Source organism: Penicillium hispanicum, assembly GCF_028827665.1.
Source record: "Penicillium hispanicum strain IBT 35686 chromosome Unknown utg000001l_segment0_segment0, whole genome shotgun sequence".
Taxonomy (NCBI): Eukaryota; Fungi; Ascomycota; class Eurotiomycetes; order Eurotiales; family Aspergillaceae; genus Penicillium; species Penicillium hispanicum.
Genome location: NW_026623193.1, coordinates 781,449 through 806,087, shown reverse-complemented (window position 1 = coordinate 806,087; position 24,639 = coordinate 781,449). Strand labels below are relative to the sequence as shown.

Genomic DNA, 24,639 nt, shown 5'->3' with positions numbered 1-24,639 from the left:
CCTCACCTCCATGTGTTGCATTCTTCGTATAAGACTGGCTTCTTGGAGAAGATTGGTCCAGTTGCAACTACGCGAGTAACACGATACCCGAGTAAAGATTGTAGTGTATATACACATATGGCCAGAGAAGAAGTACATCTGAGACTGACCCAGAAACATCATCGGGAAGAAACATATATATATAACATACATCAAGCAAAGAAAAAAAAAACCTTTTTCTTTAGATTCATTAGAGGGCTGGGCCGAGCTTAGGTATAGATTGGTGGTATACGTCTTCGTTATATATCTCTGTAAAGACCATGCGGCATGCACAATTGATGACAACGAAGGCACATTTTCAGCATGCATAAATTCAAATTCGATATCGACAAAAAATTGACCGACGCAGGGGTCGAACCTGCAATCTCTTGATTAGCTAATCGTAGTCAAGCGCCTTGCCATTGGGCCAGCCGGCCTGTGTGAACCCGCTTGCCATTCGGCTAGCCGGCTTCGATAAGTTTGACATTCCTAATTTGATTCTAAGAGCCTGTTGGGACTAACAAAGAAACCCTATGTCGAGGCTTGGGTGTTGCCCAATGTTATTTTGAAGTAATCCTAGCTTGATCATGTTAGTAATTTCTACATTGACATGTCAATTCCCTTTCAGAGCTTGCTGGTACCTAATAATGACAGCCCTGGGCAGGAATTCAAGTATCAGAAATAGAATTGTTTCTGAAGAGACAACTGAGGTGCGTTATGTCACATTTCCTAACGAAGACACTGAGAGCTGGAGTCAGACGTCTGAATGCCCCCTACGATCTACCGAGATAGGAAACCAGACATGGGCTGTAATTCTGCCGAAAAGAGCTCCAAATGTCAATTAAATCCCATGCGGTTAGGGCACCTGGATTTTCTATTACTTCATCCAATCTATAGGCTGTATGTCTCCTCCCCACCTTCGTGGCTCCCGTCGACTTCGAGTTAACCTCTAGGTTTAGCTTTTCCAAAGCCCGAGCTCTAGGAGCAGGGAAGAAGGTGATTTCCGGCTTTGGTTTGTCAAAAATCCACCAGGAGAACGTGGAGGCCCTTGGCGTGTGTCGTTTTCATACTCGGATGACTTCCTGCAGAATGCACGCGGCCAATGCATACGGAGATGAGAATGGCGATGGAGGGCCTTGGCACTTGAGGGGTATAAAGCTCCTGGTAATGTAGAGATGCATTCCAATTGACAAAGAAACAACTAGGTGTTACTATCTTGCATAATGAGGAATCATAGCAGCCGGGTGGTCCCCCAGCCAACTCCTGCGATATTTTGCGACTCGCGTGTCGAGTCTCAGCCCTCCGAAGGTAAAGCAACCCATCGTGCATTCAACCAAAATGAGCTAATACCATGAATGGCGTGTAGAATAAATTGAGAAACCCATATACAATACTGCGTGAGCTGACCTCGCACCAATGGCTCATGTTCGTGGCCGGTTTCCTGGGCTGGACCTGGGATTTTGATTTCTTAACGGTATCCATGACGATCACAGAGATATCCCAGAATTTCGGCGTGTCCTACTCCGATATGTCCTGGGTAAGTGGTCATCCTAAGGGTTTGGCAATGATCCCATCTTCTAGAGACTCATCCTCGCTAGGGAATGACGGTTACTCTCATGCTTCACTCAGTCGGAGCTATTGTCTTCGGAATCCTGGCCGACCGATATGGGCGCAAGTGGCCCATGATTATCAATTTGTTTCTGTTTATCATCTTAGAGCCTGGCTCTGGGTTCTGTAATACCCTGCCGCAATTTCTGGGTGTGCGATCCCTGTACGGGATTGCAATGGGAGGTAGGATCTGGCATCTTCCAATGATGTCCCCGGGAATATAGCAACCTGACGATTGCACTATAGGGCTACTTGGACCAGCAGCTGCTACGGCGCTCGAGGGATCTCCCATACGAGGCTCGCGGGCTGCTCTAGGGGCTGTTCGAAATGGGACACGCGACAGGATACCTGCTAGCTGCAGCATTCTACCGTGCCCTCGTCCCGACCACATCCCATGGCTGGCGAACACATTTTTGGTTTGGAGCACGGCCGCCCATCCTCATCATTCTGTTTCGATTGTGGCTGCCAGAGACGAACCATTTCCAAGTCATGAAGGCAGAGCGTGAGGCACGCGCCAGCGCCGCCGGCGACCACGCGCATACAATGGGCTTCCATGCGTTCGTCCTGCCGGACGCGCCATTCGCGATAACTGGGTGCTATTCATCTACCTGGTGGTGCTGATGACGGGATTCAACTCCTATTCGCACGGTAGTCAGGATTTCTATCCGACCTTTCTGAAAGACCAAGTCGGGATGAATGCGACGGATACAACCGTCATCACGGTCGTGGGCCAGCTCGGAGCTCTGCTCGGCGGCTGCACCATTGGATATATCAGCATCGTCCTTGGACGGCGATTGACTATGTTGGTTGCGTGTGTGTTCGGCGGGGCTTTCATCCCAGCCTACATGTCGCCGCGGACCATGTCGCTCTCTGCGAGTGCCTTCTTCCAGCAATTCTTTGTGGGCAGAGTCTGGGGCCCAATGCCCATCCATTTGCTTGGACTCTCGGCGATTGCACTCCGCTCATTCATGGTCGGGTTGACCTACCAGCTGGGGAATCCTGCAACATCGGCCTCGGCAACAAGCCAATCCATCATTGGAGAGCGGTACCCGCTATCTCCAGGACCAGGGGAAAAGAAAAGCTTTGATTATGGTAAGGTCATCGCTATCTTCATGGGTGCTGTCTGGGCATTCATCGTGTTCTTCCTCTTTTGGGGTTCGAAGATGTCGCAGGAGGAACGCGACGAGGCCGAGGCGGCGCTGCGTCTGGAGAGATTGCGCGCTGAGGGGGTCAGTCTGGCGGAAATTGGACAGCAGAAGCTTCGCGACAAGAATGTAGACGAGCACGACGGCAAAGAAAAGGTGGAGACGGCACACGTTGAATGTTGAATGGTGGATGAGAGGACAGTGGACGAGCAAGTAAATCTGGAGATGCCAGGAATCAGTCGGAGCCTTGCGGTCCGCGTGATCGGCGAGTCACCGTCCGTTCGGGTTGTACAGTTTCAATGAATTCTGCCAGAGCGCGGTCCTTCGCTTCTTCTCTCTTTTCCGTCTTCTCTCGTTCTCGCTTTCTGCATTCTTCGCGCCCGCTTTGCGCAATCTCTCCTTTCCATTCTGCAGCCATGGCACAGTCAAGCCCCGCGTCGACACACACTCCCCGCTATCTGACCGGTGACCAGCCTGGGCTGCAGGAGTTCGTCGGCAAGTTCGATGTAAGTGTCATACCATGCTGGGATGCTCTCAGTAGCCAGGTCAAATGCGTAACCAACTGACACCTCCTTAGGTCTTCTTGTTTGACTGCGACGGTGCGTATTCTGTTTTCACCTCGGCTTTCCCCCGCGTCCCAACCCACCCCCCAAACGAGTAAAGATAACCAACAACAATGACTGAGATGGAAGTGGCAATTTAGGTGTCCTCTGGTCTGGCGAACACTGCTTCCCCGGAACAGTCGAAACCCTTGAATTACTTCGGAAGAACGGTGCGCATCAACTCAGGCGATAACAATGCGGCGAGGGTGCTAACCTCCCACTAGGGAAACAAGTGGTCTTCGTGACAAATAATAGCACGAAATCTCGCGCAGACTACTGCAAGAAGCTGGAGAGTCTGGGGATCCCAAGCACAGTGGTCAGTCGGGAAACTCGCCGTCGGAACCCATCCAGGATAACTCACACCAGCATAGGAAGAGGTCTTCTCGTCCTCGTACAGTTCCTCAATCTACATTTCGCGCATCCTCAAGCTCCCAGAGAACAAGCGCAAGGTGTATGTGATCGGCGAAACGGGCATTGAGCAAGAGCTGCGTTCCGAAAACGTCCCCTTCATCGGCGGCACGGACCCCGCATACCGTCGTGATATCAATCCCGGGGACTACAAGAAGATCGCGGCGGGTGACGAGTCCATTCTGGACCCGGAGGTTGGGGTGGTGCTTGTCGGCCTGGACTTTCACCTGAACTACCTCAAGCTGGCGCTGGCCTTCCACTACATCAGGCGCGGGGCGGTCTTCCTGGCTACCAACATTGATTCTACGCTGCCGAACTCGGGCAGCCTGTTCCCGGGTGCTGGGTCGATGAGCGCACCGTTGATTATGATGCTCGGTGGAGAGGAGCCTATTGCGCTGGGCAAGCCCAGCCAGGCCATGATGGATGCTATCGAGGGCAAGTTCCATTTCGATCGCAGCCGTGCATGCATGGTTGGTGACCGTACCAACACCGACATCCGCTTCGGCTTGGAGGGTAAGCTTGGTGGAACACTGGGCGTGCTGACGGGTGTCAGCTCCAAGGAGGATTTCCTGACGGGCGCTGTCAGACCGCATGCTTACTTGGATAAACTCTCCGATCTGCTGGGCTCGGGGCTATGAGAACACGACTTGCTGCTGGCAGTAGACACGAAGACCTGGTATCATGATAGATAGAATGTTTATAGAGCCACGACTGTCTGTGAATTACAGCTACACGCAGGAATATACATCATGTCGATCCAACAATCTCAAAACTGGCAAACCTCCTGGTAAATTGCCGCAGGGTCCTCGAGAGGTAAAAGGTGCTTCACACCCTCGACCGTCTTCAAGGACACATCGACTCCATTCTCAGCCAGGAACTGAACGACTTGACTCTCTACCTTCTCCTTGGGCTCCACGACGTCGAACTCCCCGACAAGCACGCTTGCCCGAAGGCCCGCTCGACAAGACGCCAAAGCCTTCTTCACAGCCTGCGAAACATCTTCTCGCATACCATACGAGGGCCATGCCTTCTTCGCAAGATGGTTCCCTGCCAAGCTATCCTTGATGATCTGATCGATGTCAGAGCCATGCAGACGACCAGTATTCGCAAGGACATTCTCAACATTCCAGCGAACAGACTCCTTCGATTCATAGGCGACCTGCTGATGAGCCTTGATATCAGGCGGCAGATCCAGCGTGGTTGGTGCCGCAGGCGCAACAAGAACCAATCCCTTGAGCAGACCAAGTAGATCCGACGACAAGGTACTCAAGGTTGCAAGAGAAACCTTTGCGCCCATCGAATGACCGACGAGCACCAGACCGTGTTCAAGAAGGTCTCTAGTATCTTCTGCTTTCTTCATCTGAAATAGAACAGAGGAAACGTCGTTTGCCATGGCAGATATCGAGTAGGCGCTTCCATTCTCTTCTGACGGCCCGGTCGACTGGCCCCAGCCGCGGAGGTCGATGGCCAGAGTGGGATAAAGAGCACTTAGCGAAGTCGGCGAGTCCGATGCTGTGAGTTTGTGCCAGGTCGAGGAAGTTCCGCCCCAGTAGGAAAGAAAGACGAGCAGTGGCTTCTGACTGTCCGTGGTTGGTCGGGAGATGCGCGCGTGGATGGACGACTCTGAGGTTTGGAAGAATCGGGATGCCATGGCTGGGTGATTGGCAATGGTACGGGTTTGTGAGATTGAAAATATTTTAATCCTGGTATCTTTGCCTTGAAGTATTCCAATGAAATGGCTTGGGTGTCTGTAGGGTGGGATTGGCATTTTAATACCTCCTGCTGGGGCCATAGTTCAAAGGTGACCGCGAAACTCCGCGGACTTTCACCAGCTTCTCGAAAGCCCGAGGGCTCAGCCACTCACCCCGAATGGCTAATTTGATCGCTAAATCGAGCATGGACATTTTACGATAATCAGATTAAATATAAACCGATTGAATTGTCATACGTTGTATATTCATCAATATAGGACACCCTTGCAAGTTCCCAGTGCTAACGTCCCTGGTTCAAATCGACATTCTCCCAAATGCTCTTTTCGCCGCCCTTCAACGCCAGTTCAACCATAGAACCAGCTAAAGTATCGACTTTGATCGATGGACCCAGACCAAACACCAAGCTGTGCATGCTCGTCTCCCGCGAAAGTACCATCGCAGGCCGCACGATGTAGGCCTTGAAATCCGAGTGATTATTCGCGAAAGCCAGGAGCTCATTCTCCACTTGACCCTACTGACTGTCAGAAACCCTTCATGTGGATAGACCACACAAACAAATAAAGAAGGTCGTTCATACCCGGATGCGTCGGTACTCTTGCATAAACCATAGCGGCTTGGTCTGATCTCGCTCTGCTGCAGCACCGCTGCAATAGAGGAATCGAAAAGGCTTTTGGCAGTTTTCTTGAAAGAGCCGGGCAGCGGAGAGTGTGTAGTCGATACTTATGCGCCGCGCTGTCTCTTCATCTGGTATGCGTGCCTTACCCAGGGCCCTATAAGGGGGTTAGTCTACACGGCGCAACAACTTCAATCGTCTTCTGAAAGTGGCCAAAATGGTCTTACCAGATACAGGCCTCTGCGCCTCTGATACCCTCGTTGATGGAGTCGGGATAAGAAAGGAAGTCTTCCACCTTGATTACTTGAAGCTTATCGTGCGCCGGCAGGTCGCGGCGACTCAGCGCAACGATGGAAGTGATGACTGGGTTTTGGAGGCACTGGTTGAGAATCTCGTGGCCGACGAAGCCAGTGGCACCAGTGAGAATGACCTTCATGGTTATTCGGCTATCGTACCGAGTAGTGGTGGATGGATGTACGGTTGATTAAGTATTGGACAACCCCAAAGTCAGTAAAGCTAGGGAGGGGTTATCGGCGGCTTATCCCCGATCTTTGGGGCAAATTCGCCAACAATGATCACAAAAGCCAACGGTTCCAATCACTGGTGATGCTCATCTAGTAGGAATAGATAGGCTGAACGTTGTTAAGGCTATTTCTAAATATACAAATTCCATCAAGCTTGATGGACAAGGTGGTAAAACTCAAGGCCAGTTATATATTGGATGCTTCCATTCTCCCAGAGAGTAACAATCACTCCAAGTATTGAGCAAGCTTAGGATCCTCTGCAAGAAACCGCTGAAGCTTCCATAATGATAGCATCGTATCCGCAGTCGCATTAGTCTTCGGTCTAAAAAACAAGGCCGGTTTTTGAAAATGTGGGCATGGAAGTCCGCGGAGCTTTGCCAGGTCGGATTCCGAAAGGAGCTTGGTCAGATCAAAAATAGGGACTCGCCGCTGGTTATGTGGAAGCAGGACAGTCTCCGAAAAGGAGGTAATTTTCGAAGGCTCCTCACTTGCATCGCCTTGTCCTAGAGCATCGCTATTTTCTGTTACAGCACTGAGGTTCTGCGGACCGAGCAGAAGCACCGCGCCGCATTCCATCCGTTCGATTGGTCTCATGCGCGCCAGTACATCCGCGAGCCCTGCGTCCGAGTACTCTCTCAAGTACAAGGGCCTCCACACGCCATGCTGGGCTGTGAGGGAGGTGTAGGCTGAGCTGAGCATCTTCATTTTTCTGACAATGTTCTGTCGCATCTGCCGCAACAGATACTCGGTCATGTCCTGTATCCACACAATATGCTTCTCCTGGCGTGAGGTGATCGGTCCCTGGGGATATTTCCACCGGAAGGGCAACAGTCTCGCGACAGCCGGTCTTTTCCCGCCGGTTTTGGACAGGGGTTTTGACAGCAACTGGAAGTATTGGCGGGAATTGACCGTTCGGAAAATGAGCTGCTTGCCCGCGTTTTCCTGGCGGAGTGGTATGATGGATTCCTCGGGTTCTCCGACATCGCTTTGACCCTGCTCGGGTGCTTCTTTGACAGCGGATGGAATCCGACTTGCAGCTGTTGTTGATGAGGAAGAAGAACCGGTGTGTTCTTGGTTCTTGTGGCTTGTGAGCGAGTCCTTGATCAAGTCCACCGGCAAGAGATAGGTTTCCTCCGTGCCTGGCTGCCGGACCAAACCCCATTCTCCCATTAGGTCGCGGGGCATCCTTGCTCCCGTTATTGAGCATAGTCGTGCTGGCGATCCAAGCGCTCGTGCCCAGGGGTTCTGTAACAATGCCGCGCGGTCTTCCGACATGGGGTAGTCCTTGGGCTGCTTTTTGCGCACCTTGGGCTGGTTGAAGCGGGGGTGTGTCATGAGAGGCGATTGAGGTAGTCGCTGCGATGGGGGAGTATAGACTTTTTCGGAGTCGACAATGTTGTTGTCTGTCTCCGAGGGAGTTTCATCTTCGGGGTTGGGCTGTTGTTGTGCAGGCAAGCTCGAGATGGACCGGCGCATAGATGATGGCTGCTGAGCGGATGCCAGTATCTGGCGAAATAACTGGAGACGCCATGTTGCAAATGAGCACCCGCGGGCGCACTCCATGGCTCGCGGAGTCGTGACGGTGAAGATGAAGAAAAGCTGCAAGTTGTTTCTGCGAGGATGACGTGAGAATTCCGCCAATCAGGGGCCGCCATTTGCGGAGTATCGTCGCGAATTCAGTCATAGTGCCAGCTACCTAGATATAGGCATGAGGGAGAGAAACCGAAGAGCTCTTCTAGGAGACTATTTGAATATTCTGTTCGATTAAGCTAGAAGTGATAATTTATCGGGAAAGCCGACTCAACGATGATTATATATTCAGTGTCGCCGAACACGATTAAATCTACAGAGTACGAAAACCTACCTTACAGTTGAACCCCTTTCTTCCCACATTGTATATTTGAGTGGTCAAATCCCCAATACAGAAAGCTAGCATACAGATAAAAGGAATCTTAATGAGAAATAAACAACACAAGCAATGACAGACCATGTCACTTGCGCCCAGCGCCGCCCGTAGCCGGAGCTCCGTATCTTAGCGCAGATCGGTATCGCTCGATAGCTCCTCCGCTTCCTCCTTCCACTGTCCGTGACTCCTACCACATTTCCGCCGAGTGCTGGTCGCGATCAAGCCTCAAATAAAGATGCGTCCAAGTCTATCCATTCAGCGACTGGGGCGGTCTATCCCTCGCGCCTCCATACCGGTTCTCCGACCCATCATCGCCGCCCCGCGGTCCTTCTCAAGCAGCGCACCTTCGTTCGACCGCACACCTGCGCGGGCCTGGACACCCACGCCATTTGTGACCGAGACAGTGGTACGTCAAATTATTTTGTCTCTGTGTAGATAGAATGTACAAATAATGTACTAACTCGTCTATAGGGAGGTGGCTGGCATACCTGTAAGTTGCGCAACAGCCTGCTTAACGCGATACTTCTACACCCATAGAACACTGTGAACTCACCTACCACTGCGCGCAACAGACGATATATTTTCCCGACTGCTCAAGGTACCGGGAAACCCACCCATCCTCACCGTCAAGCTCTCACTCACCCGATTCCTCCATAGGAGCGCATCATCTGCCTCAATGGCGAAGTCGACGAGTCCATGTCCGCCTCCATCGTCGCGCAACTCCTCTTCCTCGAAGCCGACAACCCCCAAAAACCCATCCACCTCTACATCAACTCCCCCGGCGGCTCCGTAACAGCAGGTACGCAACAATTCAACCCCAGACAGGACAGACCCAAACCCGAAGCTCCATCTCCCAGAGAACCCTCTAACAGACCGTCTAACCCCAGGTCTCGCCATCTACGACACAATGACCTACATTGCCTCCCCCGTGAGCACAATCTGCGTCGGTCAGGCCGCCTCCATGGGCTCGCTGCTGCTCTGCGGCGGCCACCCGGGCAAGCGCTACTGCCTCCCGCACTCGTCGATCATGGTGCACCAGCCCTCGGGCGGATACTTCGGGCAAGCCACGGATATCGCGATCCACGCCAAGGAAATCCTGCGCGTGCGCCAGCAGTTGAATCAGATTTATCAGCGCCATCTCACCGGGAAGAAGCAGCTGTCGCTGGATGAGATTGAGAAGCTCATGGAGCGTGATTACTTCATGGGCGCGAAGGAGGCACTGGAGTTGGGTGTTGTCGATGAGATCCTTGATCGGAGGGTGAAGTCGAAAGAGCATGGCGGTGAAGGGGAGGGCAAGCCGCCGGCCGTTTAGGGAGGTGAGTTACTTATGTAGCTATAGGCCTATAGGCGGTTGTTCGGCTTGAGGCTCATTGTGTGTAATACTATCATGACCGGCCATGTCTCTACATCGTTTTATCTCTGCAACTCTACCGGGAGCATGAAAACCAGGATTCGGGTTTAGATTTTGGAATGTTCGGCAGCCAGCACCGAGCAATACGTATACATCGGCGTATAGATTCCCACGAGGACTAGTGTACATATTCGATAACAGTCTTGATGTCGATAAACGGCGCAATTTATCGGCCGACTCGCACGATGCGCCCATCGGCTCCGACTTGCAGCCCAAATCGCTGCCGTAGGAAGGTCGCTGTCTCGGGTGAGGGCACATAGCCTGTTGAGCGGCGCGGCGTGGTGGAATATTGCCACTGATCTCGCAAGGTGCTGAAGAAGCTCATTTCCATGATGATTTTCTGGCCAGACGCGTATCCGTCTAGCGGGTGGCCGCCCCTCAGACCGTGCCCGGAGCTGCCGTCTTCTGGCTCGGCGAGGAGTGTTGTCCGTTCTTCGTTCACGTCGTCATCGATACTGGCAATAGGTGAAGAGTTGCGGCCGTCGGAGGTGAGATCGTTCGAGTCGGTCGTGTTCTCGTGGCCCCGCACAACGCCACGTTCCTCGGCATCGTGATCTTGCTGGTCTGCCTGGTCCGTCGTCGCATCGGCGCTTGCAGTTGAATTCGTGGTGTTTGGAGGAGATGTAGCGTTAGCCCCAGCCGTCTTAACCCGCTCGACAACCAAGGCTAGCATAATAAAGTCGACTAGGAGGATGAGTACATCGAATGATAGGAGTCGGAAGATGGGTACTGGCTTCTGCCCAATGAAATCGATGAAGAGACCCCCATGTAGATAGCCGCGTGTGTCTTCGCTGGCTTCGGGACGTATGAAGAAGGCGTGGAAGATCATGCAGAAGAGGTTACTCGCGATGATGGCGCCGATGAAGGGTTGGTTGCGCGTTGGCTCGAACGGTGGTGCCTTGGGGGTGAAGAAGATCAATTCTACCATAGCGCGGATGCCGAATAATATGATCGAGCAGCTGCACAGAAAACGAACCATATGTTAGTTACGTGCAGGCGTGAGGTTTGGGAGTGGCCTTGTAGGTTTGAGATCGGCATCCCATCCATCAACAAGGGAGGAGTCTAATGGCTCAACTGACTCCATGTAGTAAAGGGCCGACAATTCACAGTAAACCAGGATATCCAAATCTCGAAGTAAGCGGTCGATGAAGTCGATCTTCGCCGCAGACTGGAGCTTCTTTACGCGGCTGTCCTGGCCGTGGGGCCTGGACGTGTCTGCGGGCGACTCTGGCTCGGCATAGTCCAAGGGAATGCCAGACACGTCACAGATGTACTCCGCATCTCGAAAGGCATCGACGTCGGTCATAGAGGGTCATGGGGGCATGGACGCAGTTCAGCAGTCCGACAATCGTCCTGGTCCGGAGTAAGAGTAGATTGGGGGATGATAAGGTGTGGAGTTGAGGAGGCGCGGAATTATCTCGGGCCGAACACGTGCGGGTGCAGGCGCGAAGAACTATATATGGGATGCGATTTACGACAGCAGAGGGAGGGAGACGTAAGTAACTATGGAGCAGTAATAGTGGTATTGATTGTTTACAAGTGCATGCTTCTGGATTGAATGCCGTAGGTGATGCTTAGTCGACAAAAATCGTCTGGGAAAGTCCCGAGTAGTGCTGGAAGAAGCCGGTGAAGAGACGGATAGCATAGGCGACATCGTGAGTGCCTCCAGTCTCACGAATGCTGTGCATACTCAGCTGCGGATTACCCAGGTCCAGAGTCCGGGCCCCCAGAGCAGCAGAAAGCATTGGGCCAATCGTGCTACCGCAGCTCGAGTCATTGCGAACCACGAACAGCTGCAAGGGCACTGCGGCGCCCCTCTCTTCGGCCGCTTTCCGGGCAACCTCCTGCAGCAAAACAATACCGGGCGAATTGGTGGCATAACGGGCGTTGGCATTGATCTTGATCACGCAGCCCTTGTTCATCTCGGGCTTGTGATCTGCCTCATACTTAGCGGCGTAGTTGGGGTTGATTGAGTGAGCCATGTCGGCAGAGATCAGGAAAGAGGTAGAGAGAGTCTGTTCATATGCTGTAGACACATCCTCAGTCGAGGCCGACGAGGAGGGGAGCACCGACAAGCGCCGAATAATAGCAGGGAGGACATTAGAGTCGGCACCCTGGGCTGTACGACTACCGATCTCCTCGTGGTCAAACAAAGCAATGAGACGGATAGCGGACTCGTTGTCTAGGGCCGACTGCTCTGCGCAGGACTCAATGAGACTGATAGTGGCGCAGTAGCTGCTGTTCAAGTTGTCCAGGCGAGGAGAGAAGATGAACTCCTCATTCATACCACCAAGGCAGGACTTCTGGGTGTCAAAGAGGATCAGCTCAAAGTCCAAGATGTCTTCTGGCTTGACCTTGGCCTCGGCAGCGACCAGCTGCACAAAGGAAGAATGATGACGCTCAGTCACCGCCTTCAAGGGCGCAAATTCGTCTTCCTTACCGCCACTGGGCTTGGGTTCACTGGGCTTGTTGAGCTCCGCGGCTACCAGGCCGGCAATGGGGAACAACTGGGACTCTTTGTTGAAGGAGAAGCTTTCCTGGCGGTCCAGGTGGATGGCCAGAGTGGGAATACGAAGGACTGCAGGGTGAGCAAGAACCAAACAGTGAGAAGGGGTATCTGTCAACACATACTGGGACGGTCAACCTTGACCAGTTTCTGCACAATGGATCCATCGCTCGCGCGGGTCATGACCCGGCCAGCCACGCCCAAGTCGCGGTCGAACCCTGATAAGTTGATTAATCAATGCTCTTGACATAATCCCGACAGCGAGGGGTACACACAGGTGTGCCAGATGCCACCACCGTAGGTCTCAACGCCAACTTGGATGAACCCTTCACCCTGCTTCTTGCTCACTGGCTTGACCCGCAACACGGGGGAATCGGTGTGGGCACCGATCATGGAGATGGAGTTGCCGGGCTATAATCATGTCAGAAACAGGGCCTCGCACCACAGCACTGCCCACGACTAATCCATACCTTCCATTGCTTGCCAATGGCGAATGCCACGAGGGTGGTGGTGTTGCGAGTGAGGAAATACTTGCCACCGGGTTTGCAGATGGAGGCCCAGGAATCTCTTTCCTATGCAGAACTAAGTGAGCGAAGCTCGGCGCAGTGGAGACGGAAGTGAGTACCTTGATCTCCTCGAAGCCGGCTTGGGCCAGAAGGTCCTTGGCGGACTGCACGGCATGGAAAGCTAGGACCTATCAGCCAAGCCTCCACAATGGTGGGGGAGGGGGAAAAAGAGACGTACGGGTGGGGGAGGCGTTGACAAAGTCCAGGAAGCCCTGGGCGGAGGGCTTGAACTCCATGGCGGTGGATGGCGTCGAAGAAGAGAAACTTCGGAATGGACGGCTCAGGAACGACAGAGAGGGGGAGCGCATACTACCGGCGCGATCGAGTCGGTGCGGCGGAGAGGACAGGTTTTGCACTTGGCGGTGACTACTGTATAGACTACGCAGCGCGGCTCAGACTAAAGACTCGGTCACCATCAATCCCACGATCGGCACAGCAGAACAAGCATTGCAATAATTCCTGATCGCCCCTGACACCACACCGGCACATTCCAGGATCGGCAGCTCCCCCCACTTGGAATCGCATTGTCTCGCCGAAACGGTTTCCGGTCTCTTGAAGCATTTCTCCGCAGCGGGCGCTATTGATTGGCAGAGCGGTGCTGTGCTGGCCCAAGCTCTTTGCGCGTCCGAGGCGCGTGAGAGCGCGTCTCCGATAGGTGTTCAATCAGCCTTCGCGTTTCACTCCCAATCATCCCCCACGATGCTGCAGAAGGGACTGCACCAACGCGTGGACAACGATACATGTAAACAAGTCTGAGACTGCGAGGGCGTGGCGCATCACAACAAAGACCACATGGACGTCAGTTGCGGCCCCAAGCAACACACCCATTCTGGCCTCCCGACCGGACTGAAATCAGGCGACCACATCCGGGTTCACCATCAAGAAGTAGATAGAAACCATGTCGATCCAGATCCCACAGTGGAGCAGGAGGTGAAGAAGGGCGAACAAAGCAGGAAAGATGGGATTCTTGAGGGTGTTCCCAATCTGGACTAGCGTACCCGACGCGTGACCGAGAGGGATGAGAGTTGCTCGGCTCTCCCTTGAGTCCATATCGAACCTGGACTCTGTTCCATTCCATCCGATCCTTTGATTCTCTTTGTCTGCCTGCCCTGCTGCTGCTTCTGTTTCATTTCTGGCGCTGTCAAAGCCTACGGCTGCTGTTGCTGCTGTTGTTGCTGCCGTTGCCGAAGCGCCCACCCTGGTGGCTGGAACTCAGGCCGCTGCTGTGGTGAATGAACCAGCGCTCCTTTAAGTAGCAACGCCCTTCCTCGTCTTGCCAGTTTCGCCAACCTGTGACCCTATTTCTGAACCTGATCGCATGCCAACTTCTGTTGTATCGTTCCCGCGCACTCTGCATCGGGGGTCTGGGGATCAGCCGCCAGTATGGGGGACCGATCTCAGGATGCTCAGGCCCGTGTGAACAACGGCAACATGGCCACCAGAGCAACCACCCGATCACAAGCTGCCAATATCGTATCGCCTCCCGGATCGAAGACTCCGCCAAGCATGCCCGCGAAGAAGACCATTCTGTATCCAGACAATCTGGGGAGCCGCCCTAGAGCGCAAGAGGGATCGGAGCCCATCGATGCGGGCGCATTAGCCAAAGCGCTGAAGGATTATGATGAAGCCGGACGTCGACGGGAGCACACCCCCGGGACCAGTCCCTGCCGAAAGAGACAGCGGGTCTATGGAGACCGGTAAGTGATCAGTGGGGCATGGTGCATGCCTGTAGTGCGGGAGATGGGGCCTTGAAGAGTATGCGACTGACTGGAACCGAAAGATTCATTCCGAACCGTGATGGACAAGATTTGCAAGCAACCTACAATTTGCTGCATGAGGATGGGTGCCCCTCTACCCCCTCCAAGTCCAAGAGACGCGCCCCGCATTCGGAGCTTCACTTCCAGAAGAGTTTGTGACCTTGGACCCTCGTCGTGTGAGAGCCATTACTGACATGTAACCTGCAGCGGAAGAAGCGAATCGGACATTCTCTCGAGTCCTGCGCAGTGAGCTCTTTGGTAACACGGTCCCTCAGCCCGATCTTAATTCTACCTCACCTGATCCATTGCTGGGCTTCAGCAATGGCATCAATGACAAAACGCGATCTCACACACCTCCCTCACACCTCGTGGCCAACCTCCCACCCGCCAGTATCACGCCCTCCACTCCCCACAAGAACCTCTTCAACTACGGCCCAACCCGGCCTGGCTCGAATCACCCAACTCCCTCTAAAACTCCCCGAAGCCACCACGGTCCCAATCTCAATGTTCGTTCGGAACTGTACAGTCTATCACCCATTCGATACGATAGCCAGCGAATCCTTGAAACCCCTCGCAAACAGCCCCGCTATGTGAACAAGGTGCCCTACAAGGTCCTGGATGCGCCAGACCTGCAAGATGATTTCTATCTGAATCTGGTGGACTGGGGTAGCAGCAATGTGCTTGGGGTTGGGCTGGCCAATTCAGTCTACATGTGGAACTCCCAGTCCGGCCGGGTAACCAAGCTCTGTGAGCTCAAGGATGATACGGTTACCAGTGTGAGCTGGATCCAAAGGGTAAGCACATTATATTCCGTGACTGAAGCCAGAGTCTTCAGTTTGCTGATATTGCATTCCTAGGGCACTCATCTTTCCATCGGTACTGGAAAAGGCCTCGTCCAAATTTGGGACGCAGAACATTGCCGAAGGCTTCGAACCATGATTGGCCACACCAACCGCGTCGGTGCCCTTGCGTGGAATGACCACATCCTCACATCGGGGTCCCGCGATCGTCTCATTTACCACCGAGATGTCCGCTCTCCTGACCAATTCCTGCGCCGGCTCTCTGGCCACAAGCAAGAGGTCTGTGGGCTGAAGTGGAACACGGATGACGGTCAATTGGCGTCGGGTGGCAATGACAACAAATTGATGGTCTGGGACAAATTGAATGAGACTCCTCTTTACCGCTTCTCTGACCATTGCGCGGCGGTGAAGGCGATTGCATGGTCTCCTCATCAGCGCAATCTGCTTGCTTCCGGTGGTGGTACGGCTGATCGCACCATTAAATTCTGGAACACCTCTACTGGATCCATGATCAAGGAAGTCGACACTGGCAGCCAGGTCTGCAATCTTTCGTGGTCCAAAAATTCGGATGAGATCATCAGCACTCATGGGTACAGTCAGAACCAGATTGTCATTTGGAAGTATCCACGCATGGAACAAATTGTCTCTTTGACGGGCCACACCTTCCGTGTCCTGTACCTCGCCATGAGCCCGGATGGACAGACCGTCGTCACTGGAGCTGGCGACGAGACCCTCAGATTCTGGAAGATCTTTGACAAACGAGGTGCACGAGACTCGCGCCGCGAAAGTAGCAAGTTGTCTGAATGGGGCACCATTCGCTAAAGCATGCTCGCCGTCTTTGTTTCACCTCTTTCATCTGCATCCACCACGGAGTTCTCGGTCATTTGTGTTGATCCTCGGAGGGAATGTCATTGCATGGTATCAAGGGATCTCTATTTTCAACATTTTCTGGCACTGGCTTCTTGCATCTTTTCCATCACCACTTCGGAGCATTTTCAATCGATGGGATTCTGGGGCCAGTTCATTCCATTGATTGAACAACAACCTCATTAGTCCCGACTCGCATGACTCTTCGTTTGATGATTTGATTTTACTTCTTTGTTCCCCCGGCCCCTGGTACCCTCCTCAGAGGAGAGTCTTTGCAACAGGCGCACCTTCGTCCAATTTTCTCAGGTCCAAGCGGTGGCGCTTATGGTGTTTCAAACTGGGTCGCCGGGTATACGGCGTTGCGTCAGCGAGGATGTTTTCAATGTTTTCTGTTTCTAATCGCACTTCACCCTGAGTTGTTCCACTGCCCTTTGATGATGATGACATGATCTTCCTGGCCTTTCACAACCTTCTATGTTTCCTTGCATCGCGCTTTTCACTTCACTTGCCATCTGACTCAAATATTTCCCACATCAGTCCGGCGCACGGGTGCTCTTATGCTAGGAATTTCAATGGAATGACGACGGTCACTTACTAGCATTGCAAACACATTTTGTAGTCGATAGCGGACGGTGATTGTTTCGTAGTCAGTACCTCGCAAATAGCCTCTGAGTCCTCTCTATCCGGAGTTCTTGACCCGGTATTGGTCCCCCAAGAGACTGTGTTTAGGCAGTAGTTTTTAAAATAAAACCAGCGCATGAGCTAGGCAAGGCCGTATCCGATTATCTATGCTACACTAAGTACATGGGCCTTGAATCCTCCAGAAGACAAGATGGAGATGACGTGAAGAACAAAGGTAAAGAGCTCCAAAGAACCAGGGGAGATTTATAATGACAAATGGCAATTTTAAAGCACAAGGCGCGCAGGCTCGATCTGCAGGAGAGTCTTAATTCGCTCCAGGAAAGCTTTGGCACGAACCTCCTCGCCAAGGGGCACAGTCAAGCTGAACACGTTAGAAGCAGGGGCATCCGCAGCCGGCGACGGCGCCGCTGAAACAGTCTTCTTGAAAGGCTTAGCGCTCAGAATATCGATGATATCCTCCTGAACAGGCTGAGGCTGGCGCACAGCATCTGTAGCCTCAAAGGCATTCAATTCAGGAATATAGTCACCACGCGAGGTGTGGATGGGCTCGGCACCGAGAATCTCCTCAAAGAGCTCGTCGGCCGAGGGTTTAGCGTTCTTCGAGCGTGGGAGGTCGTCGTTAGCCAGGTCCGTTGCCACGGCCAGGAAGCGAGACAACGGGACAGTGACACCCAGGTTCTCTTGAATCTTCTTCTGCGCAGACAGCACAGCCGCCAGCGAGATCGAGATCGCGATTGAGGCCGTGGGAGCCGGCTTAGCGACAACCTCCTTCTCCTCCGCGGCCGGCGCGGCTGGCTTTGGGGCTGGGGGCGCCGCAATCTTGATGTTGCTCAGGTCCAGGTATGTGAGCTTGGCGAGATTCGCGGCTTGTGTGGCCGGGTATTCCGCAGCAATCTGGCCTAGGTAGGCCAGGACATCACCCTTGAGCAGGCGGCCCTTGGGCCCTGAGGCGGGGATCTTGGATACTTCTGATTCGGGGATGCCCTTCTCGTGCAGGAGCTGGATGACGGAGGGGTAGAGCGGATAGGCGGGGTTCTGGGTTTGAGGGGCGGAGGAGGATGCAAGGCCTGTCATTCCGAGGATGTGAGCACTATGTTCGTCTCAAATCGTAGAGCCAGCCATCCCAGACCGATTGGTCCGACCAAGTTGCCGCATAGCGAGGATCACGGTCTTACTGCCTGTCAACGGGGACACTCACGCTTGGAGATTTGGTGCACCCGGGGCTGCCGGCGTGCAAAGATAGCCGAAACCTTGGTGACGGAAACACGAGCTGCCATTTTCAATGGATTCTGTAGCTCCTTCGGGGGAGGGGGATGTAGACGCCGGATCTCGCGGAGATGCTCTCAATCGCAGTCGCAACTCGCTGGGGGAGTTGCAATGTCGGTCCTGACAGGCACAATGGATTAAGGGCCCACCAGCACGCTGAGCTGCACTTTGCAATGTATTGAGTCTGAGCGTTCGCGTGCTTCAGAATGGAAGAGAGTGCTGGGTGGTGTTGAGGGTGTTGGGAGCTTCACCGGCGGCCGGGACGGGAACATTTTTCTGCCGCGGCGACTGCTTTCGACCTGGCGGCTTCCCGAGGAGAACAACGCTGGACTGATCAGTGAGCATTGGTAAGTCATTTCGCCTTTGAAATGGAGCGTGCATTCTGATTTGCGATCAAATTGACTGCATCTCGCTGTAAAGTTCGCTCTGTGGCAGTATTTCGTCATTGATTACAATGACCTTATTCCTATACTGACCTTGCTGTTGATAGACCGCGCGCAACAATGTCCGTCCGGCCATTCGCTCTCCGGATATTCTCGCATCAGTGCCCAGGGGCTCCAATTCGCCCTGCGTTGCATAAAAATGGTTTACTGTTATGGCGTCCCTTTGCATCAAGCGCTATTCGCTGCGCAGCTCGGAAGCAACCAAAGCAGCCAAAGCCTTCAAGGCAACCAGAGCTCGTCCACATTGAGAAGGCCCCGAGGCCTAGCTTCGGAAGCATTGGAACATTGGCAGCAAAACTAGCCAGGGAACGAGAGCATACATTGCTCCTTTACAAATCACCTTCGCACCGCACCTATCTGTTCAGTGCATATGGCTTGTCTGCATTCTGCTTCGCTTATGCAGTCTACAACTCGAATATGACCTTTGCTGATCCCATCACGGACCTTCCCATGTGGCAGAAGGCTCTATTCGGAGGTATCTGTGTGACAATGAGTGTGATGGGTACATTGTTCATGACCCGCACGACCAGATTGGTTCAGCGCATCAACGCTGGTATCCACAACGACGGGGTCATAATTACCTTTCACGTCCGAAGGATGGTTCCTTTCAGAAATCCCTATTTAATCAGAGTCCCCGCCTCCAAGGTCAGCTTCGCTCGTCGGCTGGTTGTTTCGCCCGAGTCGAGAGAACGCTTTGAGAATGACACCGTGCGTACTGGGCCCACCGCTGAATCCAGGCCGACTTTCTTCAAGGCTCCTATCAGGGCATTGAGCACTCTTCTTTGGCGCATTTTTATGTCTGTCCGGCAGGTCTTCACTGGTGAGGATTTCATCCTCCTAAATATCGAGGGCCACAAAGGAACACTGCGGATGGACGCCAATGGATGGGTGTCACAGGACTTTTATGCGCTTGGAAACCCAGTTCAAGTCCGGGACTCTTCGGTTCAGAGAAGATGAGATCTAATTGCATAAGAGCTGGGATTTCGATTTTCTAATCATGACTCAGAAGCTCCAGTCTACATTCTCAAGGCTTGGTTCACCATGCTCGCTTTCTCACGAGTCATTGGCTTCATATTCAGCAGCATTGTACATTTAAACCTTTGTACCAACATTCTTCGTCCCGAATTAAACTGTGTCGCTGCCTCTATATTTTTATTCCAATTTCGACTGAATCGGTCCTCCTGCGGGAGCGATCTTGGAAAGACTTGACCAAATACTGGCTCGTGGACAGATAAATCTGGCCTTGCTTCTGATGCAATCCATCTGGGACCGACTGAAACTTGCCCCTCGTGCTCGCATATTGCATCATCAAAACACTAATCAGGTAATCGAAGTCTTGGATTTCAAAAAGCTATATCCTAATATCACGTAGGCCTCGGAGAGATCCGAGTTCAAGTTGTGCCTAACAAAAGTGCGGGCCACGTGATTGCTCCGGCGCGTCGGGGAGGACGCGATTCCCCATATCGCGCCCCTCCCTCTTCCTCAGTCCAGCTGCGACAATCCTCCGTTTTGACCTAACCACAGTCCTTTGCCGGAGTCTCTCGAGCGTACTGCTTCCTCGAGAAGTAGCTGCCTCAAACCATGGGCAAACTCATTCGCCTGGAGCTTTTCAGTATGGACTCTCACGCAGGGTGCGTCGTGCAGATCGGCTAACTTGCTCCCAGATTTTAAGTCCTACAAAGGACACCATGTCCTCCTATTTGGAGATGCGTACTTTACCTCCATTATTGGACCAAATGGGTCTGGGAAGTCCAATTCGTACGTATTTCACACGGCCATGTTTTCCTTTGGGGGTGTGCCCGAGACTGACATGCACCAGGATGGATGCCATCTCCTTCGTTCTAGGAATCAAGTCATCCCACCTACGTTCGACTAATCTTCGCGATCTTGTTTACCGCGGCCGCGTCCTGCGCACTTCGAAAGTCGACGGAGAAGGCGCTGCCAATGGGGCAGACGAGGAACAGGAAGAGGATGCTGAGAACGTGGATGCATCGCAAGATGTGGGCGGCTTACATGATCCCAAGACCGCCTGGGTCATGGCCGTCTACGAAGATGATGCCGGCGAGGAACAACAATGGCGCCGATCGATCACCAGTCAGGGTGGGAGCGAGTACCGTATCAATAACCGCATCGTGACTGCCCAACAGTACAACGAGGCCCTCGAGGCAGAGAACATCCTGATCCGCGCACGAAATTTCCTCGTTTTCCAAGGAGACGTCGAGGCGATTGCGTCCCAATCACCGCGAGACCTCACTCGACTGATCGAACAAATCTCCGGCAGCTTGGAGCACAAGGCTGACTACGAGAAATTGAAAGCGGAGGCAGAAGAAGCTGCAGAGCAACAAACTGTCCAGCTCAACCGCCGACGAGGGATCAACTCCGAGGTCAAACAGTACCAGGAGCAGAAGCGGGAAGCCGAGAACTACGCGAAGAAGGCCGAAGAACGTGACCAGGCCATCATCACCCACATTCTCTGGAAGCTCTTCCACTTCCAGCGTCTCATTGATGCTTCCAGTGCGGACATCCAGAAGCACCAGGACGAGCTCAAGGAATACCGCCGTGGTGTTGAGAAGTACGAGCACAACGTCGAGGACGCCAAAAAAGAACATGCACGTGTTGGCCGGGATGTCGGAAAGGCCGAGAAAAACATTCTTAAAAAGGAGAAGGAGATTGAAGAGCTCAACAACTCACTGGTGCCTGTCGACGAGAAGGTCGACATCACCCAGAGGAAGGTGGAGAGGTATTCGTCGAAAATTGAGGAGATTGGTAAAGAGCGTGCCGCTCAATCCAGTAATGCCAGGCAGCTTGAGAAAAACTTGAAGCTAGTCGAGAAAGCCCAAGGTCAATGGGAAGCCGAGTGGCAGAAGACTATGAACAAGAAGGGTGGACAGTTGACCGAGGCTGATCAGCAAGAGTATCATAAATTGCGGGAAGAGGTCAGCAAACGCTCTTCTGATGACCAGCTGGATCTCGACAATCTGCGTCGGCAGAGAAAGACCGAGGCCGAGGCCGTGAACAGCCTGAAGGGTAAATTCGAAAACACCGAATGGCAGCAGAGCACCCTTGAGTCCGACGCAACAAACATGCAAGATCGCAAAACTTCACTGAATGACACTATCAAGACTACCTCAAAAGAGATCGACCGCAAAAAGAAAGACCTGAATGCTTTAACCTCTGAGCGGTTGAAGGTCTCGCAAATGCGAACTGAGTTGGAGGAGAAGTTGCAGGTCGTTTTGAGGAAACTGCTTGAAGCCGATGACGGCAAGAAGCAGAACGAACGAGAGATCCGGGCGAAGGAGTTGATTTCGACATTGAAACGCATCTTCCCCGGCGTGAAAGGTCGCGTGAGTGACCTTTGCCGGCCGAAGCAACGAAAGTATGCCGAGGCTGTGAGCACGGTTCTAGGCCGTCATTTCGATGCTATTGTCGTGGATAACGAAAAGACCGCCAAAGAATGCATTCAGCACCTTCGTGACCAGCGCGCAGGCCAGGCCACTTTCATCCCGCTCGAGACTATTCAGGTCAAGGCCTTCAATTCGAACTTGAAGGGCATGCATCGCGGTATGCGTCCTGCTATCGAGACCGTCGACTACGATGACTCGGTCGCAAGAGCGATTAGCTATGCGTGCGGCAACTCCATCGTGTGTGACGACCTGGCAACAGCAAAGTACCTGTGCTATGAGCGAAACGTTGATGCGAAGGCGGTCACTCTGGACGGCACTGTCATTCACAAGGGCGGTCTTATGACAGGCGGCCGAGGCCCTCAGCAGAATTCTAAGCGCTGGGAGGACTCAGAAGTGGAGAACCTCCATAAGCTGAAAGACAAGCTAATGGGTGACCTTGCAAACCTCCCTAAGAGTCACCGCCGGGGCTCTGAAGAAGAGACTTTGCAGGGCGAGCTGGTCGGTCTCGAGCAACGGTTAAACTATGCTCGTGACGAGCTGAAAGCTCTCGAAAGAAACATCGAAAGCAAGCTTAGCGAGCTAGACTTTGCTAGGCGTCAGGTGGAAGACTTGCGACCTACTTATACCGAGCGCAAGGAGAGACTGGATGAGCTGGATGAGAAAATCGAGACCACCCAAGCTACGGTCAGCACGGTCGAGGATGAGATTTACCGCACATTCTGCAAGCGCTTGGGGTACGAAAACATCCGTGAATACGAAGCCCAACAAGGCTCACTGCACGAAGAAGCTGCACAGAAGAAGCTCGAATTCACGACCCAGAAGAGTCGTATTGAGAATCAACTCAGCTTCGAAAAGCAGCGAATTCAGGGAACCGACGATCGGATCAACGGTCTCAAGACCCAGTTTGACCGTGATATGAGCTTGATCGATGAGCTCAAGGCTCAACAGGAAGAAATTCGGACCAAGCTGGATGAATTCAGTGCCGAGCTCGATCTTCTCCGTGAGAGTCTCGAGCAGCAGAAAGAAATATATGGCCAATCAGCAGAAAATCTGGCTGAGCAGCGAAGAGAACTTCAGAAGCGCAGCAAGCACGTTGAAGCGGCCCTGAAGAATATCAACGGGCTTGAAACTGAAATCCAGCGGAATTCGTCCAGTCGCTACGCTCTACTGCGGCGGTGCAAGCTTGAAGACATCGATATTCCCTTGACAGACGCTTCGAATGCCCTTGACAAACTTCCCATCGACGATCTGGTGCAGGCTGCTGACCCAGATGCGATGGATGTAGACGAGGCTGATGGCCTGGACGACCAAAGCCCCTTGGTGCAGGACTACGGCATTGAGGTGGACTTTGATTCTCTCGGAGAGACGCTTAAGGAGGTATGTACCCACAGCACCAACATGGATGTTCACTTACTGATTGTCTTGCAGGAGGCCGATGACAAGCTTGAAGAAGAGTTGCTCGAGAAAGTTCGTGTTCTTAACAGCGACCTCGACAAGATGGCACCGAATGCTCGTGCTATGGAGCGCCTAGAGAGTGTTGAGAACAAGCTCCGCGGCACCGAGAAGGACTTTGACGATGCCCGCAAGCAGGCCCGCAAGGCCAAGGAGGACTTCGAGTCGGTGATGAAGAAGCGTTCCGATCTCTTCAACAAGGCCTTCACGCACATTTCCGAGCAGATCGGCCCAATCTATCGTGAGTTGACGCGTAGTGCCAACTATCCACTGGGTGGGCAAGCCTACCTGGATATTGAGGATTCCGATGAGCCCTATCTCGATGGCATCAAATACCACGCCATGCCTCCGCTGAAGCGGTTCCGTGACATGGAGCACCTCTCTGGTGGCGAAAAGACCATGGCGGCGCTTGCTCTACTATTTGCCATTCATTCCTACCAGCCATCACCTTTCTTCGTGTTGGATGAGGTTGATGCGGCTCTTGATAATACGAATGTGGCTCGCATTGCGAACTACATCCATGACCACGCCGCCCCTGGGATGCAGTTCATCGTCATCAGTCTGAAGACTGGGCTTTTCCAGAACAGTGAGGCTCTGGTTGGTATCTTCCGGGACCAGGTGGAGAACAGCAGCAAGTCCCTGACGCTCGATGTAAGTTTTGCCATCTCTTTTCCCTGTGAATAGCTGTGCTAACCAACACTTTCTCCCCGCAGCTCCGAAAATACACCTGAGTACCTCGGCATACCAGCAGGACGAGAACAACGGTGTTATTTGCTCTTTTCTTCGTTTGTATAGATTATTCAGTCTGGCCGGATTGCGTTGTTTCTATTTAGGTGATATCATGGCGAATGCCGCGGCGCATTGCCGAATGCTCACATTTCTTACCAATGCTGTTAATTGATACCAGTTTCCTGCACGAAATCTAGTTCTCATTCTACTTTGTCCGTCTCTGACCCGCAACATCTGCCGAGGTCGACCCGCCGTGCCAC

At 53.0% G+C, this 24,639-nt stretch overlaps 12 protein-coding genes across 12 annotated transcripts; 6 read left to right on the top strand and 6 right to left on the bottom strand.

The window, feature by feature from the left end:
• Positions 1–1,441: 1,441 nt before the first annotated feature.
• Positions 1,442–2,954, top strand: N7459_000315 (sugar transporter family protein; the record flags this gene model as incomplete). The annotated part of the gene is made up of 4 exons (XM_056939500.1): positions 1,442–1,555; positions 1,617–1,809; positions 1,970–2,183; positions 2,279–2,954. The coding sequence occupies 4 exons, from the start codon at positions 1,442–1,444 to the stop codon at positions 2,952–2,954; spliced, it is 1,197 nt and encodes a 398-aa protein (XP_056803780.1).
• A 233-nt stretch (positions 2,955–3,187) lies between these two features.
• Positions 3,188–4,419, top strand: N7459_000314 (uncharacterized protein; the record flags this gene model as incomplete). Its single annotated transcript, XM_056939499.1, has 5 exons — positions 3,188–3,277; positions 3,349–3,370; positions 3,475–3,543; positions 3,598–3,689; positions 3,745–4,419. The coding sequence occupies 5 exons, from the start codon at positions 3,188–3,190 to the stop codon at positions 4,417–4,419; spliced, it is 948 nt and encodes a 315-aa protein (XP_056803779.1).
• Positions 4,420–4,547: 128 nt separating this feature from the next.
• N7459_000313 (alpha/beta fold hydrolase) lies at positions 4,548–5,432 on the bottom strand (the record flags this gene model as incomplete). Its single annotated transcript, XM_056939498.1, has 1 exon — positions 4,548–5,432. One exon carries the CDS (start codon positions 5,430–5,432, stop codon positions 4,548–4,550), a length of 885 nt encoding a protein of 294 aa, XP_056803778.1.
• Positions 5,433–5,773: 341 nt separating this feature from the next.
• Positions 5,774–6,542, bottom strand: N7459_000312 (uncharacterized protein; the record flags this gene model as incomplete). Its single annotated transcript, XM_056939497.1, has 3 exons — positions 5,774–6,004; positions 6,071–6,263; positions 6,334–6,542. 3 exons carry the CDS (start codon positions 6,540–6,542, stop codon positions 5,774–5,776), a joined length of 633 nt encoding a protein of 210 aa, XP_056803777.1.
• Positions 6,543–6,855: 313 nt separating this feature from the next.
• N7459_000311 (uncharacterized protein) lies at positions 6,856–8,193 on the bottom strand (the record flags this gene model as incomplete). Its single annotated transcript, XM_056939496.1, has 1 exon — positions 6,856–8,193. One exon carries the CDS (start codon positions 8,191–8,193, stop codon positions 6,856–6,858), a length of 1,338 nt encoding a protein of 445 aa, XP_056803776.1.
• A 578-nt stretch (positions 8,194–8,771) lies between these two features.
• On the top strand, positions 8,772–9,848 carry N7459_000310 (ATP-dependent Clp protease proteolytic subunit; the record flags this gene model as incomplete). The annotated part of the gene is made up of 5 exons (XM_056939495.1): positions 8,772–8,942; positions 9,008–9,026; positions 9,109–9,134; positions 9,194–9,335; positions 9,394–9,848. The coding sequence occupies 5 exons, from the start codon at positions 8,772–8,774 to the stop codon at positions 9,846–9,848; spliced, it is 813 nt and encodes a 270-aa protein (XP_056803775.1).
• Positions 9,849–10,113: 265 nt separating this feature from the next.
• On the bottom strand, positions 10,114–11,253 carry N7459_000309 (DSC4 family protein; the record flags this gene model as incomplete). Its single annotated transcript, XM_056939494.1, has 2 exons — positions 10,114–10,906; positions 11,027–11,253. The coding sequence occupies 2 exons, from the start codon at positions 11,251–11,253 to the stop codon at positions 10,114–10,116; spliced, it is 1,020 nt and encodes a 339-aa protein (XP_056803774.1).
• Positions 11,254–11,521: 268 nt separating this feature from the next.
• On the bottom strand, positions 11,522–13,255 carry N7459_000308 (M18 family aminopeptidase; the record flags this gene model as incomplete). Its single annotated transcript, XM_056939493.1, has 6 exons — positions 11,522–12,525; positions 12,579–12,671; positions 12,729–12,864; positions 12,924–13,025; positions 13,079–13,140; positions 13,198–13,255. The coding sequence occupies 6 exons, from the start codon at positions 13,253–13,255 to the stop codon at positions 11,522–11,524; spliced, it is 1,455 nt and encodes a 484-aa protein (XP_056803773.1).
• A 1,147-nt stretch (positions 13,256–14,402) lies between these two features.
• N7459_000307 (WD40 repeat domain-containing protein) lies at positions 14,403–16,398 on the top strand (the record flags this gene model as incomplete). Its single annotated transcript, XM_056939492.1, has 4 exons — positions 14,403–14,716; positions 14,800–14,927; positions 14,984–15,570; positions 15,634–16,398. 4 exons carry the CDS (start codon positions 14,403–14,405, stop codon positions 16,396–16,398), a joined length of 1,794 nt encoding a protein of 597 aa, XP_056803772.1.
• A 951-nt stretch (positions 16,399–17,349) lies between these two features.
• Positions 17,350–18,362, bottom strand: pdx1 (uncharacterized protein; the record flags this gene model as incomplete). Its single annotated transcript, XM_056939491.1, has 2 exons — positions 17,350–18,152; positions 18,284–18,362. 2 exons carry the CDS (start codon positions 18,360–18,362, stop codon positions 17,350–17,352), a joined length of 882 nt encoding a protein of 293 aa, XP_056803771.1.
• A 492-nt stretch (positions 18,363–18,854) lies between these two features.
• On the top strand, positions 18,855–19,751 carry N7459_000305 (uncharacterized protein; the record flags this gene model as incomplete). The annotated part of the gene is made up of 1 exon (XM_056939490.1): positions 18,855–19,751. The coding sequence occupies one exon, from the start codon at positions 18,855–18,857 to the stop codon at positions 19,749–19,751; it is 897 nt and encodes a 298-aa protein (XP_056803770.1).
• An 863-nt stretch (positions 19,752–20,614) lies between these two features.
• On the top strand, positions 20,615–24,334 carry N7459_000304 (cohesin subunit SMC1; the record flags this gene model as incomplete). The annotated part of the gene is made up of 1 exon (XM_056939489.1): positions 20,615–24,334. One exon carries the CDS (start codon positions 20,615–20,617, stop codon positions 24,332–24,334), a length of 3,720 nt encoding a protein of 1,239 aa, XP_056803769.1.
• Positions 24,335–24,639: the final 305 nt, after the last annotated feature.